The sequence below is a fragment of the Macadamia integrifolia genome, chromosome 6, assembly GCF_013358625.1.
Source record: "Macadamia integrifolia cultivar HAES 741 chromosome 6, SCU_Mint_v3, whole genome shotgun sequence".
Classification (NCBI taxonomy): domain Eukaryota; kingdom Viridiplantae; phylum Streptophyta; class Magnoliopsida; order Proteales; family Proteaceae; genus Macadamia; species Macadamia integrifolia.
The window spans coordinates 14952032-14967289 of NC_056562.1; the positions used below are offsets into that span (position 1 = coordinate 14952032).

General features: G+C 38.3%; 1 protein-coding gene across 3 annotated transcripts in view; it reads left to right on the forward strand.

Annotated features, from left to right (window-relative positions):
* The window catches only part of LOC122081007 (E3 SUMO-protein ligase SIZ1-like), a 40265-nt gene that overhangs the window by 14638 nt on the left and 10369 nt on the right, over nucleotides 1–15258 (forward strand). For all 3 annotated transcript variants that reach the window (XM_042647938.1, XM_042647939.1, XM_042647940.1), the window contains 2 exons: nucleotides 4364–4494; nucleotides 13601–13669. In XM_042647938.1, coding sequence (XP_042503872.1) covers nucleotides 4364–4494; nucleotides 13601–13669 — 200 coding nt within the window. The remainder of the gene's footprint in view (nucleotides 1–4363; nucleotides 4495–13600; nucleotides 13670–15258) is intronic.

The following is a 15258-nucleotide window of genomic DNA, read 5'->3' on the forward strand; positions in this document are numbered from 1 at the left end:
CTGGCCGGTTATGGATTTTGCCCAGATCTGAATTCTGAATTCTGTTTTGTTTAAATCTGTATGGAACTTGACTGCTGCTATTATTCGCCAATGGGTTGGACTTTCAAATCAGTCCTTAGATGTGTTATTAGTTCCTTGATAATACTCTGTTGAAAATTCAGAAGTTAATGCCAGATTTCAGAACCTACTGTCAGAATCGAGTTCTGATTTGGTTATTTGGTCATGATATGTTTTGATTCTGATCCTACTTATTCAATTACTCTATTTCTGTTGCTGGAACTTCTAATTGTTGATGCAAACTCTGTTTCCTGAAATTCCTGATTGTGGATCTGCTAATTTTGGTTTCTTCAAGGACTGTTGACTGGTTTAAGTTGGACTGTTGTTGCTGTTTACCATTGGGTGGTTTTGGTTGTTCTTAGTTTAAAAGTTCCTGCAGTCTTGGGTCTGGTTTGGTTGTCAAATCCATTCCTACATTAGTTGACTTAGTTTGCGGCTGATGGGTGGTCATTCTTTTGTCGCGGTGAACCGTGGAGTCTTATTGTCTGATTAGAGAGATTCCCATATGAGAGTCTTTGTTGGATGCCTTGTTTTGGCCGGAGGCATAGGGTTGTGCATTCTCTTGCTAAAGAGTTAGTATTAAGAAGAGCATCTATACCTAATGTTTGCATGTTGATGAGTTATCCAACTTGTTTGTTCCTCGTCAGAAATTCTCTTTCTGTTTATTTGGTAGTATGTTCCATTGTTTGAGGTACTGTCTTTTGTTTGAGGTGCTGTCTTTAGTTTGAGTGGTCTTATCTTTCTTCTTGCGCTCTTCAATTTTTTCGTGTTTAATAAAATGCCCATGTGCTTCATCGGAATTTAATTTCATGCTACATGAAAAAAGTTGTATGGAGTTCAAGGTTTACTGGTTGAGTATGTAATATGTATATGCTCTGACAACATGAATCTGATGAGTTCCTGTTCAACTCAACTCAACTCGGCCTTATCCCAATTGAATGGGGTCGGCTACATGGATCCCTTTTCTCCAATCAGCTCCATTCGAAGCCATACTTGTTACTAGTCCTAAGCTATGCATGTCTTTCCACACCACTTCTCTTAGAGTCATTTTCAAGTGAAGTTTTATTTCCCAGAAGGCTAATTTCTTTTAGATCATTTTTGTATGAGCCATAAAATTTCTGAATGCAAGAGCTGAAGGAGATTTCTGAGTTGTTGAAGTTGCTTGAGATTTTTAAGTTAAAGAAAAAGGACTGCCCATTTTAACTTCATTTTATTTATAATTGGGCTGGGTCTCTGTTGCACTATGATATTGGGGTGCAGCTTCTTAGGGTTTTTCTCTGTTGACACGTGTCTGGCACAGACATGTATGTGGACACGTCCTGACAAGAGCATCCCTAGTTTGTTCCGTTCTAGTTGTAGAGACTTAGGAAGGAAAGAAAAAAGAAAGAGAGAAGAGGAGGAAGAAGGAATAAAGAAAAAAGAAATGGCATTGACTGGAAAGGGAAAAAGAGAGGAAAATAAAGGAGAAAGAAGAAGAGGAAGAGGACGAGCTTGCAAGGAATTAGGGAAAAAGAAGAAAGAACCAAATGAAAAGAAAAGAGGTAAGAGGGAAGGAACGAGTTGAAGGAAGAAGAGAAAAGAGAGTAGGAAAAAACTGAGGGAAGGAATGAGTTGAAAGAAGAAGAAAAAAAGAGAGCAGGGATTTACCTGGTTCACTAGTTACTGATAGTCCATTAGCTTTCTTTATTGACTTTTTTCTCATCAACTCCACCCGTAGACCTCCTTACGTTAAAGAATCAGATGCCCTCAATCATTGGTTGCAATATTTTGGCTTTAAAATTTTATGACGTTTAACATGCGAGAAATACCGCAAAGTGACTATTTTAGATATTTGGGATCCTTCATAAGTAAAGAAGACAATATAGAGAATGATGTGTCATATTGAATTAAAACGGGATGGATGAAGTGGAGAGGGGCATCTAGAGTTTTGTGTCACTTACGTGTCCTAAACTTGAAGGAAAATTCTATAGAACAGTCGTACGCCCGGCTATGATGAATGGGCAGAATGTTGGGCAGCTAAGAAGTGGCATTTTGATAAGCTATGTATAGCAGAGATGAGAATGTTAAGATGAATGTGAGGGAAAACTAGGGAGGATAAGGTAAGGAATGAACGTATGAGAGCATATTCAGGAGTTACCCCATTTGTGATAAGCTTTGGGAAATTCGTTTGAGATGGTAAGGCCATTTTCAACGAAGACCATCAGATGCACCAGTAAGGAGTGATCTGATCCAAATAGAAGGATCTAAAAGAGCTAGGGGTAGGACAAAAATGACCACAAGAGAAGTATTGAGGAAAGATATGCAAAGATTATGCCTTGTCCTCAAATAGAGCGGATTGGAGGGCTAGGATCTAAGTAGCGGACCCCATCTAGCTGTGTTCTACTTCATTTATGTTTTTAGTCATCAGTTTCCTTTCACTTTTACTTTTCCTTGTTCTTGTTTGGATGACCCCATTAAGTTGGGATAAAGCTTTGTTGTTGTTGTAACATTTGAGTTACTGATATATTCCTGATCTACATATTTGGCATGGCACCAAAGCGTTGGAGGGCTGCCTAGCGATTAGGCAATAAGTCGCATGCCTTAAGGCGAACAAGGCGCCTAAGGAGACCGAGTGTTAAATTTTATTTTCCCTCTTTTCTAACATTATTTAGTATGCTACGTATACCTTGTATCATAAAAAATCAACATTAAGCCACATTAAGTCATCAAAAATCAATATTAAGCCACATCAAAGGATAAAAAATCAACATTAAGTCATAAAAAATCAACATTAAGCCACATCAAATCATAAGAAATCAACATTAAGTCGTAAAAAATTAATATTTAGAGAAATGCTCTTATTCTTTAATAAGTTTGATTGGTCAAATGATTTTATTTTTACATGAGACTTTGTATTAGGTATAACACAAAACCAACTTTTTAACAAGTCTTAAGATTGCTTAAATTTGAGTTGTAATGACAAAGTTATTTTCCGGTCAAACTTATTTTAAAGTGCATGAATGTTGTTAAAATCGTGTGAATGAAAATAATTTTATGGACATCAAAATGAAAGATTTATTTACCAGTTTTTTGGTTTTTAGCAATTTTTTCCATGATAAGATTTATAAAATTTCAGAATTGAGAAAAACCCTAGCATTTGGAAGCTGAAAATCGCACCTACAACCAAAAATCCAGTTTTTGTTCTTGATCCTTTTGGAATTTGATTTTTAAACTATTTTTATTGGATTCAAATGGGGGTATTTTCTTATTTATGAATAATATCTTAAGTACTTAATTATTTGGCATAGATAAGTGCCAAAACATAAGTCGATGCCTTGACAACTATGCTTATCTATTAAAGTGGTGACTCTCTTGCAAGGTTGCAACATCAGTTTTGCAAACATAGGTGAATTCCACTTTCCACTGGATGAAGGCAAAAGGGGAAAAGGAAAACGACTTAGTTATAAACTATATAATCTTTTTACTTGCCGCATATATTTTAGGTATTCGGGAACCTCCACCTGTGACCTCAATGGAAAGCTTTGTCCATAAGTCCAAAATTTGGGTCATGTCTGGCACTCTGTTCCCTTGATTACAAATCATAAATGGTATCATGTGATATTGACTTTCTGAAGTTCTTGATGGTGCCTATCAATATGGAATGTTAGTTGATTTTATTAGCCATAGGGTGACTGTTTGAAGTTCTTGATGGTGCCTATCAATATGGAATGTTGGTTGATTTTATTAGCCATAGGGTGACTTTTTGAAGTTCTTGATGGTGCCTATCAATATTGGATGTTAATTGATTGTATTAGTCATAGGGTTTTGTTATTTAATGTTTAGTACAAAAGTTTGTTGGTAGGCGGTGCAAAATGGAGTCTTTTTTCACGGAAATAGTCCACCAATCATTACTCCCCCTAGTTATGAATGTCTGAAAGTACCCTTGAACTCGCGACCTTGGGTCCAAATTGCACCAAAAAGTGAGTCTTCCACCATGGTTGTGCCACAGTGTTTCTTCGCTTTAATGTTTAAATGTGATTTACTTAATATTTAAACTTGCTTGATTCTATGTTGGTATCCTCTTAAATGACCACCCCACACAAAAGATAGTCTTACTAAATGCACCTAATTATGGCTGTCCTTTTTATCTTCATGTATCTCAGCATCACACTTATACATCAGTTAAGTTTGTGTGTTGTTTACCATTCTTTACTATGTTCGAAATTTCTGGTATTATTTGCTAAGTTCATATCCTTCTGTTCATAGACTGTTTTACTTTACTTTCAAAAGCCTTTATGTATTTATTTTTTCTAAATTTGTTTTGCAGTGTGAGGATTCACGATGTCATGTCTGGCAACATATTAGTTGTGTTATTATTCCAGAGAAACCTATGGAGGGTGTTCCACCAGTTCCACCTCAATTCTATTGTGAAATTTGCCGAATCAGTCGAGCGGACCCGTATGTCCTACTCATTTTCCTTTTAGTTCTCAATGTTTCTTTTACAATGGACAGTCAATAGATACATGTAGATATATACATATGTATGGATATGATGGAAAATTTATTGGATGCATATTGTAATTGCACACGGTTGACTTATAGTTTCCATAGTTTATTAGCATTTGTTTGTCAACCTGCTTATCCAGATTTTTTTAATGTTTCTCCCTCTAAATTTTTTTTAAATGATTTCCCTTTTGATCGACAATGAGAGAAAATTTCATATTTCATTGCCATATGCACATGTAGATGCATACAAATGCTGGCACTATCCCCTTAAAAAGAGGGGCAGTGCCAGCATTTGTAGCAAATAAGCTAAGCGAAGGAGTTCCTTTGTTAGTAATTCATAGGTGTTCCTGTAAATGATTCAAGGACCAAGTGACATAGGTTTTTAATACTATTGTTCTGGTTTTGTTGACCTTTTATGGTATATTAGAAGCATGGCTGCATTGTTTTGCTCTGTAGCTGGTGATCTTTACCCTTCAGTTAAATAAAATCCTGATTTACTAGAAAGGGGAGTAGTTGATTCAACTTGTTTTTTGTAGGCCTCCTCCATATGTTGATTTTGCTCTGGCTAAGGTGTCTATTGATTTTCATACATTAGTTTAATGCGTGAGTATTAATTCCATTTGAGTGACTATGAACGGATGCAGTGCAGTCCCAATGATTGGGCTTCAAAGGAGGTTTAAGTCTGGCCTTTTATTTGGGGCTATTGATCCAGTCAAAACCATTGATTCTGCCAAGATATGCCATCGACCGGCAGAGCTATACTCCAGATTTGGATAGTTGTCGAGTCGGCCTAAAGAGAATCGAGTTCTGCTCATTCTGCCATATTGACCAGCTGAGTTGTTGGCGAAGTTTGAGAGAAATCAACAGGAACAAAAATCATTGATTTGGTCTGGCAATTGGATCTCTCTGCTCCTCTTTGCAATTTGAGTATGCCACTTTGTTTGAGTGTGACAGGTTGAGATCAATTTAGCTAGCATATATAGTGGATTTAGCCTGTGACAAAGACGAGCAGGTTACCCTTAGTTGGCTGTCAGTTCCGCCACATTTGGATGAAAGTAATATATTTTTTATCCAACAGTGATACAAATATAAATGTATGGCATCAAACTTTTTCCCTATCTCAAGGAGGGTCTATACTTCTCTTTCCTAGTCAATGTTTGCTCTTTGAAGTGGTTGTCAAATGTGAGTTGGTGAGCAATGGTGAAATGCTCGCATTTTCAGTTTCTTCTTTCCAACTTCGAGAGTGGCATAGGTCCAAACAAGGAACGTAGTTCTTTAGGCATATTATATTCCGCTGCTTGCCTTTTGAGGGTTCAACCTCCTCACTAACAAGCACTTGCTATCAATATAAAAAGTTGGATCGGGTTAGTTGACTAATTTTGCAGCACATACACCTGAGCAGTTGATTAGGGAATCAAGAACCTAGCCTTAAAAGTAAGCTTCGCTACCTGTGTCAGCCAACTAAGATAAGCAAGTAAAGAGGGATTTTTCAGTACTACAAACCATGCGCTTAAACAAGACTGCATTTTCAGAGCAAAGAAGCTGGGCTTAAAGGATCTAATAAAACAAGGAGAACTAAGCTAAGAAATAAAACATTGAAAGACGTCTTGGGAGATTTGCTTCCAATTTGGTGGGCCCTATAGCCACCTTGTGTGGAGATGAATTTGGGAGATTATTTTCATGATTTTCCATGGCTATTGACTTATGATCTGTAGGAAGATTAACTCCAGATTTCGTGGGGTCTAGTGCGGTAGTGCCTGCTATATGAAGAACAATTTTTGCCTGCTATATGAAGAACAATTTTGAAGACTAGTTTGCTGTTGCATGGACTCTTGCTTTCCAAGAAGACATCGAGCAACGTATGGGAGGATATGGACGAGAACTGACAGCTTCATTAATCCTAGATTTTAGGGAGTTTTTAAGCTATTGCATGGAGGACTTGTAAGGAATAGTTTTAGATAGATATTTGTTTCTATTTAGGTGTAATTTTAGTTATTTGATGTAATTAGGTTAGAGACAATTTAGGAGTTTTCAATTAATAAGAGAAAGGCTGAAACAAGGGAACAATTTGATGAAAAAAAGAGAAGAATGTTTGTTAACCATGGTGTGAGATGCAATGGCGATGAAAGGTCGTGGGTGAGAGACGCTGGGGCTGGGATAGTCCCTTATCGCCCTTCTCTATTTTCTGTTTTGTTTTTCTGATTTGTTCCTTGAATCTAAAATTTGTTGATCATTTTTAAGATTCAGCCTAGGGTTAGTTCATTCGTGATCCAACCCTTCAAATAGAAGAAATGATTTCTGCTTTTACTTCGAATTGAAGACGGATGGCCACCATGTGAAGATTACTCCTCGACTTAGGTGGGGTAGTTGTTGTGGTGGTGGTGGTGGGGAGGGCATGGTTGTGGTGAGACTATTAGGAGGAGAAGAAGGGTGGGGTTTTATTTTTAACATGAAAGTACTACTTTGCCCACCAATTTAACCATGTGGTCATTAAAGAGCATGCGTGAAATCAATTTTAAGGGAGGGCATGGTGGTGGTGAGACTATTAGGAGGAGAAGAAGGTGGGCTTTTGTTTTTAACATGAAATTACTGCTTTGCCCACCAATTTAACCATGTGCTCATTAAAGGGCAAGAAACACCTTGCTATGATCCCATATTAGCTTATGGGGGCTAATCTCACATCGGTTTCCTATGGAAATTGACGTGGGTTGATATGGTCTTGGGTCCCCTCACCTTGTAAGCCGGTTTATGGGGTTTGAGTTCTTCCAGGACTGTAACACACCTCCTCGTCTATTTCGGGAATTTCTATTCCATTTGATTTCTATTTTGACTGGAATAAGGTGCAAAAATCAAACCAAACAATTTCTGAAATAGAAATCATACCAAATCAGGCCTTTGCAAAACTTGCGGTCGAGTTTTTTCATAGTGGAGGGGTATGAATCAATGCAGTGCAGGCCCAACGATTGGGCTTCAAAGGAGGTTTAAGTCTGGCCCTTATTTTGGGGCTATTGATCCAGCCGATTTCTGCCCAAGTTAACCATTGATTCTGCCAAGATATGGCATCGACCTGCAGAGCTATATTCCAGATTTGGGTAGATGTCGTGCCAGCCTAAAGAGAAATGAATTCTGCCCACTCTGCCATATTGACCAGCTGCGTTGTAGGGAGGAGTTTGAGAGAAATCAGCAAGAACCTGTCCAAGTTCATCCTCCCCTCCCTCCTCTAATCGAACCAACATATTTGTGAGATTTTCTTCCAATTTGGTGGGACCCATAGCCACTTTGCGTGGAGATATATTGGTAGGACAGGCTGCCGTTTGTGTGGAGATGATTTTTAGGAGATTCTTTTCCAGATTTTCCTTGACTATTGACTTACTGATTTGTAGGAAGATTAACTCCATATTTCTTGGGTCTAGTGCTTGCTGTGTGAAGACCGAGTTTGAAGAATAGTTTGCTGCTGCATTGACTCTTGCTTTCCAAGAAGATATGGAGCAACTTATGGGAGAGATTATTTTCAGACTTATAGAAGATCCCAATGGCCAATACGTGGGGGAGGATATGGACTAGAATTGGCAACTTTATTAGTCCTAGATTTTAGGGAGTTTTTAAGCTATTGCATGGAGGACTTGTTAGGATTAGTTTTAGATAGATGTTTGTTTCTATAGAGGTTTAATTTTAGTTATTTGATGTAATTAGAGTTGGAGATTGTTTAGGAATTAGTTTCCAATTAATATTTGGAGTTTTATTTGTTTCTAAAAATTTCTTAGGATGTAATTGGTTTATAAATAAGAGAAAAGGCTGAAACAATGGAACGATTTGATGAAAAAAAGAAAAGAATGGTTGTTAACCATGGCTGTGAGAGGCCGTGGATGAGAGGCCCTGGACGGAGATAGTGCTCCATGCCTCATCTTTATTTTTTGTTTTATTTTTCTGATTTGTTCCTTGAATCTGAAATTTATTGATCATGTTTTAAGATCCTGCCTGGCGTTAGGTCATTCGTGATCCAACGTTACATTATGAACTCTCAATTGGCTAGGTGTACAACTCAAGGTTCTACATGTAATAATCCCTATAGCAATTTTTGTTTCCTAAGGTGCTTGGTGTCCTTTGTGTTAACCAAGATCTTACCAAAGGTGTATTAGTCTTCAACTTAGAATTAAATTGGTAGCAAAACTAATCTGTCAGTCATTGACAATGGAATCCTCCTTACTCCAGATCCTTGAACTGAACAGACTGACATCATGTCATTCAATGCCACTAATTTGAGGTCTTGCTTAAATAAGCTACCATAGATAGCTTTTGGGATGAGGTTTTGTCTACTAACACCAAGCCACTACACATAGCAATCTACCTGAGGGCTGGAGGTTGACATCACCCTCTTAACTTTAAAAGAATCTTCCTCCCACAACAGGCAATATGGTTCTCCTGGTGCCGAAGGAATTTTCATGTGCAGAAGGACCAGAGCTTAATGATAGATTGTGAATGCACCTCCTTGTAAGAGTATTTCTTTAGATAGCCATATTTTCTTTAGGATTAAATTTGTGAATGCACCTCCTTATAAGATTATCTCTCTACCCAAGAGATTTTATGAGCCTTGTAGAACTAGTTTATCATTTTTGGAATATGCTATCTGAGGGGCTACAGGAATTGCGACTTGAGAATTCTTGCAATATTTTTTCGTTCATGATCTTCACAAGGAATTTCTGTCAGTTACATTTCATCCAAGTCTAACAATGAAGACCCTTTTGAAAACATGGATTTCATGCCGCTACTTCTCTTTTGCTTTATTTTTGCAAGTTTATATCTATCTTTCTCATCATCTATATTCTCTAGAAACCAGATTATGACAAAGGTCATATGCCTTAAATTGAATTCTCACACTGCTTTTGTAGCTTCTCTCTGTGTGAATCCATAGAAATTGTAATCATGTTGGAACTTGGAAGATAGTTATCATTGTTTTATGTAGAATTAGAGAACCTTTTTGGGAGTCATGGAAATCTTAGGTTGTGAAGTAATTTAGAGTTGCATTCATAAGTTTTATATTTTTGTTGCGATACTATTTCAGGAAATGATAGTCATAATTAAATCCCTGGGATTAGAATCAGAGGGGCCTTGACGCAGCAGCGCTTCGATGGATTGACCCAAACCTGCTCCAGAACCCGGATCAAGATCCATATCCAATTTGGGTTCCAAGTTACTAATTTGGATTCAAATTTAATAGAATATTCTAGGATTTTATTTTATTTTATTTTGAGAATATTTGTTATCTTTTATTTTAGGTTATTTTAGGATAGCTATTAGGTAAGTAGAAATTTCCAATTTTAGTTTTATTGTGTTTCTATTTCATTAGACTTTAATTTAGAAAGCAATTAGGATTTTCTATTTCAGTTTTAAGAGTTTTTATTTTGATTTAGTATAAGTAAGGCATGTAACCTAAGAAATTAGTTAGTTGATGAATAAAGAAACAAGTGATTGTGAAACTCCCCCCCCCCCCCCCCGTGTGGCTGTCTTCTTCCCACCTTCTTCTTCTTCTCTTCCCTGCGATCTCTCTTTTCTCTTCTCTTCTTCTATTATCTTTCTTCTTCCCCTTTCCCATCGATCTGCTACTGCTATTTCTCTCCTCTATTTTCTGTTTCTACTAAACCAATACTGCTACTCTGTTTTCTGGGCAACATAAACAGCCCTGATTGTTGATGCCGATCTCCATTGATGCTCCTCTGTTGAGTCTGAACTTTAGGGTATAAGAACCCCTATCCTAGGCGACTTGAACCCTAGAATTTCAGACCCAAAGAAGATCTCTGTTGGGGGAGATAAACCTGCAACTCAGGCTAACTAAAGGTACCGCCTAGGTCTGGTTTCAGTCGATAATATCTCCTGGAGTGCTGAACACTGGAACCCATTAGGGTTGGCGTACGGCAGGGCTTTGGAGCACCTTCCATCGCCTGGAACTTCATAGAGAACAGATCAATGGTGAGGAAGAATTGCGCTTGAACCCCAAAGTGTTTTCTGCGTTTTCGCTTGAGGCTAGGTTGAAGACAACCTCATAAAGTGATGATTGGGTTTTAACTTTATTCTAATATCCCATATTAATGCCCCTTCCATTTCCCACTTTATTACAACTTGCCATTGAGTTTATCTTCCATTCCAAGAATACCCCCTCCCCTTAATATGTTAGCCTTCTTCTAAAAGTAGGGATTCAAAAGTCTTCTAGGTTTTTGTCCTTTGTGTTAAAAGTCCCTCTTTTTGTCTTACTCTCTTATTTTTGCCCCGTACTTTAACCTCCTATTTACACCCTTCCATCAAGTTGAATGTTGTTCCTAATTTGTCCCTAGCCAATAATTAATAATCCCTTTCATATCCTATTGCTTCTTTATTTGCTAATAGCTCATTGAGAATTCTGGTTTATTACAAGATTGCCACTGGTTATTAGAATTGCATTATTTATTGAATGGTTGGGCCCAATAAGTGATCCGATTGATACTTGTGCTATTTTATTCGAGTGGACCCACAACCACCTGGGTTGGGTCTCCTGGGGCCCACCGGTCCCCCCATTATCTGGTATCAGAGCGAATTTCCTGTCAACTCCTTTACTCCAATGGTTACTCATGCCAACCCCTCATTTGAACTGTGGACTCGGTTTCTTCGATAGAATGAAGAGATGTTGGAGATGGTTAGAGCTCTTCAAGAATAAAGGGAAGCATGTAGGATGCAAAGGGAAGCACAAGCTGTTACCCTCCAGGGCATTAACACAAGGCTTGATGCCCTAGAGTCAAGTATCCAGAAACCTGGCGGACAGCAAGGTCAAGTTACTCATGACATTGTGATAACACCTTAGGGAACCGTGCCCCCATCTAGAGGCATTACATCAAGGTTTGTTGTCGATGTTGAAGATGAACAGGACAATTCAATGAAGGATGCTTCTGACGAACTGATCGATGGCCTGATCTCATTTGTGAAGCCCCACCATCCGATTCTGATCAAGGTCGTATCATTTGTTAATGATCATCAGAAAATCGTGACCGTTGATCGCGTGGTGCACTGGATCTCTACCCCTTTGGAGCCATTGATCGAGCAGTGTTGATTCTCTCCTTCTATAGAACTCGTGGACGAGTTTTTCTAAACAATAGGGGAGTTGACGCAGCAGCGCTCCGATGGATCGACCCAAACCTGCTCCAGAACCCGGACCAAGACCCATATCCAATTTGGGTTCCAAGTTACTAATTTGGATTCAAGTTTAATAGAATATTCTAGGATTTTATTTTTATTTGAGAATATTTGTTTCCTCTTTGAGTCCTCATTTGAGTCCTTACTTGAGTCTTTATTTGCTTCTAATTATGTTAGCCTAGGTGTAGGAGATTTTTATTTCTATCTTAGTCTTTGATTTTAATTAGAAGGCTTTAATTTTATTTTAGTATATATTGGACATGTAATTCATGGGAAGAGAAGTTGATTAATGAAGAATGAATTGAGTTGTGAACCCCCCTGCGTGGCTGTCTTCTCCCCCCCTTTCCTTCTTAGATCTCTTCTTTCCCCCTTTTCTCTCTTATTTCTTCCTTGTCCAGCGAGACACCCCCCTTCCTCTTCTTCTTCCCTGCGATCTCCCTATCTCTCTCTTCTTCTCCTGTCTTTCTTCCTCCTGGTTCTCTCTTCTGTTCTGGTTCTCAGTTACTGATTTCTTAGCAGTCCAGGTACTGAACCCCTCCCCTATTGATTCTTCACCCTTCCATCTCAGTTTCTAGGAACTGAGCCGATACCCAAGGGCGACCCAGGTTGCCAAATCTGGAACCCATTAGCTTCCTGAACTGAGATTCCTAACCTGAAATCAGGTCTGATTCTGTCCTATCACCAACAGCAGTTTCAGGTAATTTGTTTTCATGATTCAAGCGTTGTTTCAGTGGATTATTACTTGGGCTGTGTGAAGGAATGGACTGTGAATCTGCTTCCAAAATCAGGGCTCAAGTCGATCTTGCATGAGGGATTTTTGGTTGTTCAAACTCTCTCCTCTCCTGCTGGTTCTATCACCTGTAACCCTTCCCAAGGTTGAAGACAACTTATGTTCTTCTCCATAATGAGGTAATTAATGCCCTTTACCCCACCATTCAAATTGCCCTTCCCTTTCTTGGTATTTTACACCTTGCCATTGAATTCTGCCCATTCCATTATTGCCCTCTCTCACCATACGATTCCCCACTTCTTTCATTTTTTTATTTTATTTTTTCTGTCTATTATTCTGTCCTTTGTGTTTCCAAAATACCCTTACTTTTCCCCCTTTTTTACCTCCAACCTTGGCCTTAGTTTTGCTTCCTAATTTACCCCTTCACAATAATTTCTAATTCCCTATACATCCCACCATTTGCTTGAACCTCCATTTACCCTTTAAGAATCCTTTTTATTTACAAGTCTGCCACCCTATTACAAGAGTCTTAATATTTACAATTCTGCCATTCTATTTTTGGGTTGTGCCGTTGAATATTTAAGTGGGCCCACATTCAATCGGGTTGGTTCTCTTGGGGCCCCCGGGTCCCGCATTAGGCCTTCTTGTTGTACAGCTAGTGGTGGTTCAACATTTCATTAATCCCCCCCCCCTCCTTTTTTCTTTGAATTTTCATTTTTGAATACTTTTGAATATCTTTATCTTTAATACAAGCTGTAGATGTTATACTGTGGGCTTTTGATGCCTTATGGGCCTCCAGTCAAATCATATAGCAATTCTAATATGGTTGTGTATTTGCAATTGCGACCCAAGGTGGCATTGTGTCAAAGGACCCTTACCTACAAACAGTGGATTGATTGAGAACTGCCTAATGTTAGTACATGGTGGTTCATAGTTGTCAAGGCATCGCCTAGGTGTCCAGGCCCCCTCCAATGCATTGGGTTGCTAGATGCTGTCACAACTACGTAGTGGTTTCTACAATTTTTGTCTTTTACTTTGTTAGAAACTGCAACACTCCCCCACTCTTTTTGTTGTTGGATAGATAACAGCCATTATGTTTCTCTTATTAGAGGATTCATATTTTCTTGTTTGTGCTAATATCGTTTTCTTTTTTCTTTCAATGTACAGTTTCTGGTTGACACTTGCCCATCCTCTACTTCCGGTCAAGTTGACAACTTCTAATATTCCCGCTGATGGGTGAGTTCGTTGTTTTTCCAATCGATTTTCCATACCTTTTCTTTTGTGAAGTTTCTTTTCCTTGTGCCTTTTTATTCTTGAACAACAACTCCTCTCTATTTTTTTGATTGAATTTAATTGGTTCTCTTCAATTAATTATATCTTATAAATGTAACGATTATGGTATAGAAGAAAAAGATAAAGTTGCAAATGCCTACTTATCAGTGTTCAGGTCCAGTAACATAATTACCTTTAAAAAAAAAGGAACAAGAAAATTACTAGTTGGCAAGGATTTTAGTATTATTCTGATGTTCTTTTTTTCAGCATATTGTCTTATTTTTTTAGGTTAAATTGGCTCATATGATTAGAAGAATTTTACCTATCTAATGCGAGTTACATGTGAAAGTGTTCTGGATTTTTTCGGGGGAAGGGATATTATATTATGGTGATTTTCGCTAGTACAGATTTGGCTATGATTATGAATTGTCAGTTACTGGGTTTTAGTATGTGGTCGAGTTTTCAGACCCTTCTTTCGACTGCCTACTCCTAATGTAAATCATCCCTTCCAACCCAAGACTGTTTGAACTTGGAATTTTCAGTTCTGGTGTTTTAAACTAGGGACAGAGATTGCCACGACACCAGTGTGCAGTTTCTCCTTCACATGATTTTTATTTTTTCTTTTTTTCTTATCTGATTTGAAAATAAGGGTCCGTATAGGATGACACCTTTTCCAGGATACCCATTGGTGTGGTGTGCAAATTCCTCCCCACCCATTGGTGTGGGAACCCTCTCCCTTTAAACTGTTACCATGATTGTAAAGTTGGTTGATAGTCTCCCACTTTCCTTTGAGAAGCCTGGATTGGGTTTCTTATTGGTGCGGCTCCTTTGGTTATCCTTGGAGCTTCATCACTTTCCTTGGGTTTGATCCCCATTTGGACCTCCAAATCAGGCACTGGATCAGTCTGATAATTTAACAGCAGCAATGCTTCCAGTCTCAGTTGGCGGCAATTCAGTGGTTGAGAGTTCTCATTTTGGGTCCAGATTCAGTACAGTGTCCTCCCCTAGCTGGCTGGGCCTTGAAGGAATTAGAAGAATTCATCCTGCTCAATATTGATCCACTCCTAGTAAATTAAACCTTATGCTCTAGGGATGCTTATGTAGTTATCTTTCGAAACCAAAACTGTAATGTGTTCAATTATCTTCAGTGAATTGTTCTCTCTCCTTTATTTTTATTTTTATTTTTATTATTTTTTATTTTTAAGGGAAAACACACAAGCATTTCCTATTCTATTAACTAAGGAATAATACCCAGCATGCAGAACAATACTATAAATGCATTTCTATTTACTGAGCCATGTCTCGTCCAAATGGAAGAGAGGGCACTGACATCTTTAGGAGGACCTGCTGAATCTTGCATTCCACTTGGAAAGTCTTGTGATGTCAGACTTTGGATGGAAGGTAAAGTAGGGAGAAGTGGCCCTGCATCTTAAGGTGGGATCCATTCTGGATTCTGCACACTGCTTGAATATATATGTAAATGATGCAAAGGCAACATGTGCAGAAATGACTATTGCCTTTTAGGAGCTTCTACTCCGTACCTGAATGCAAAA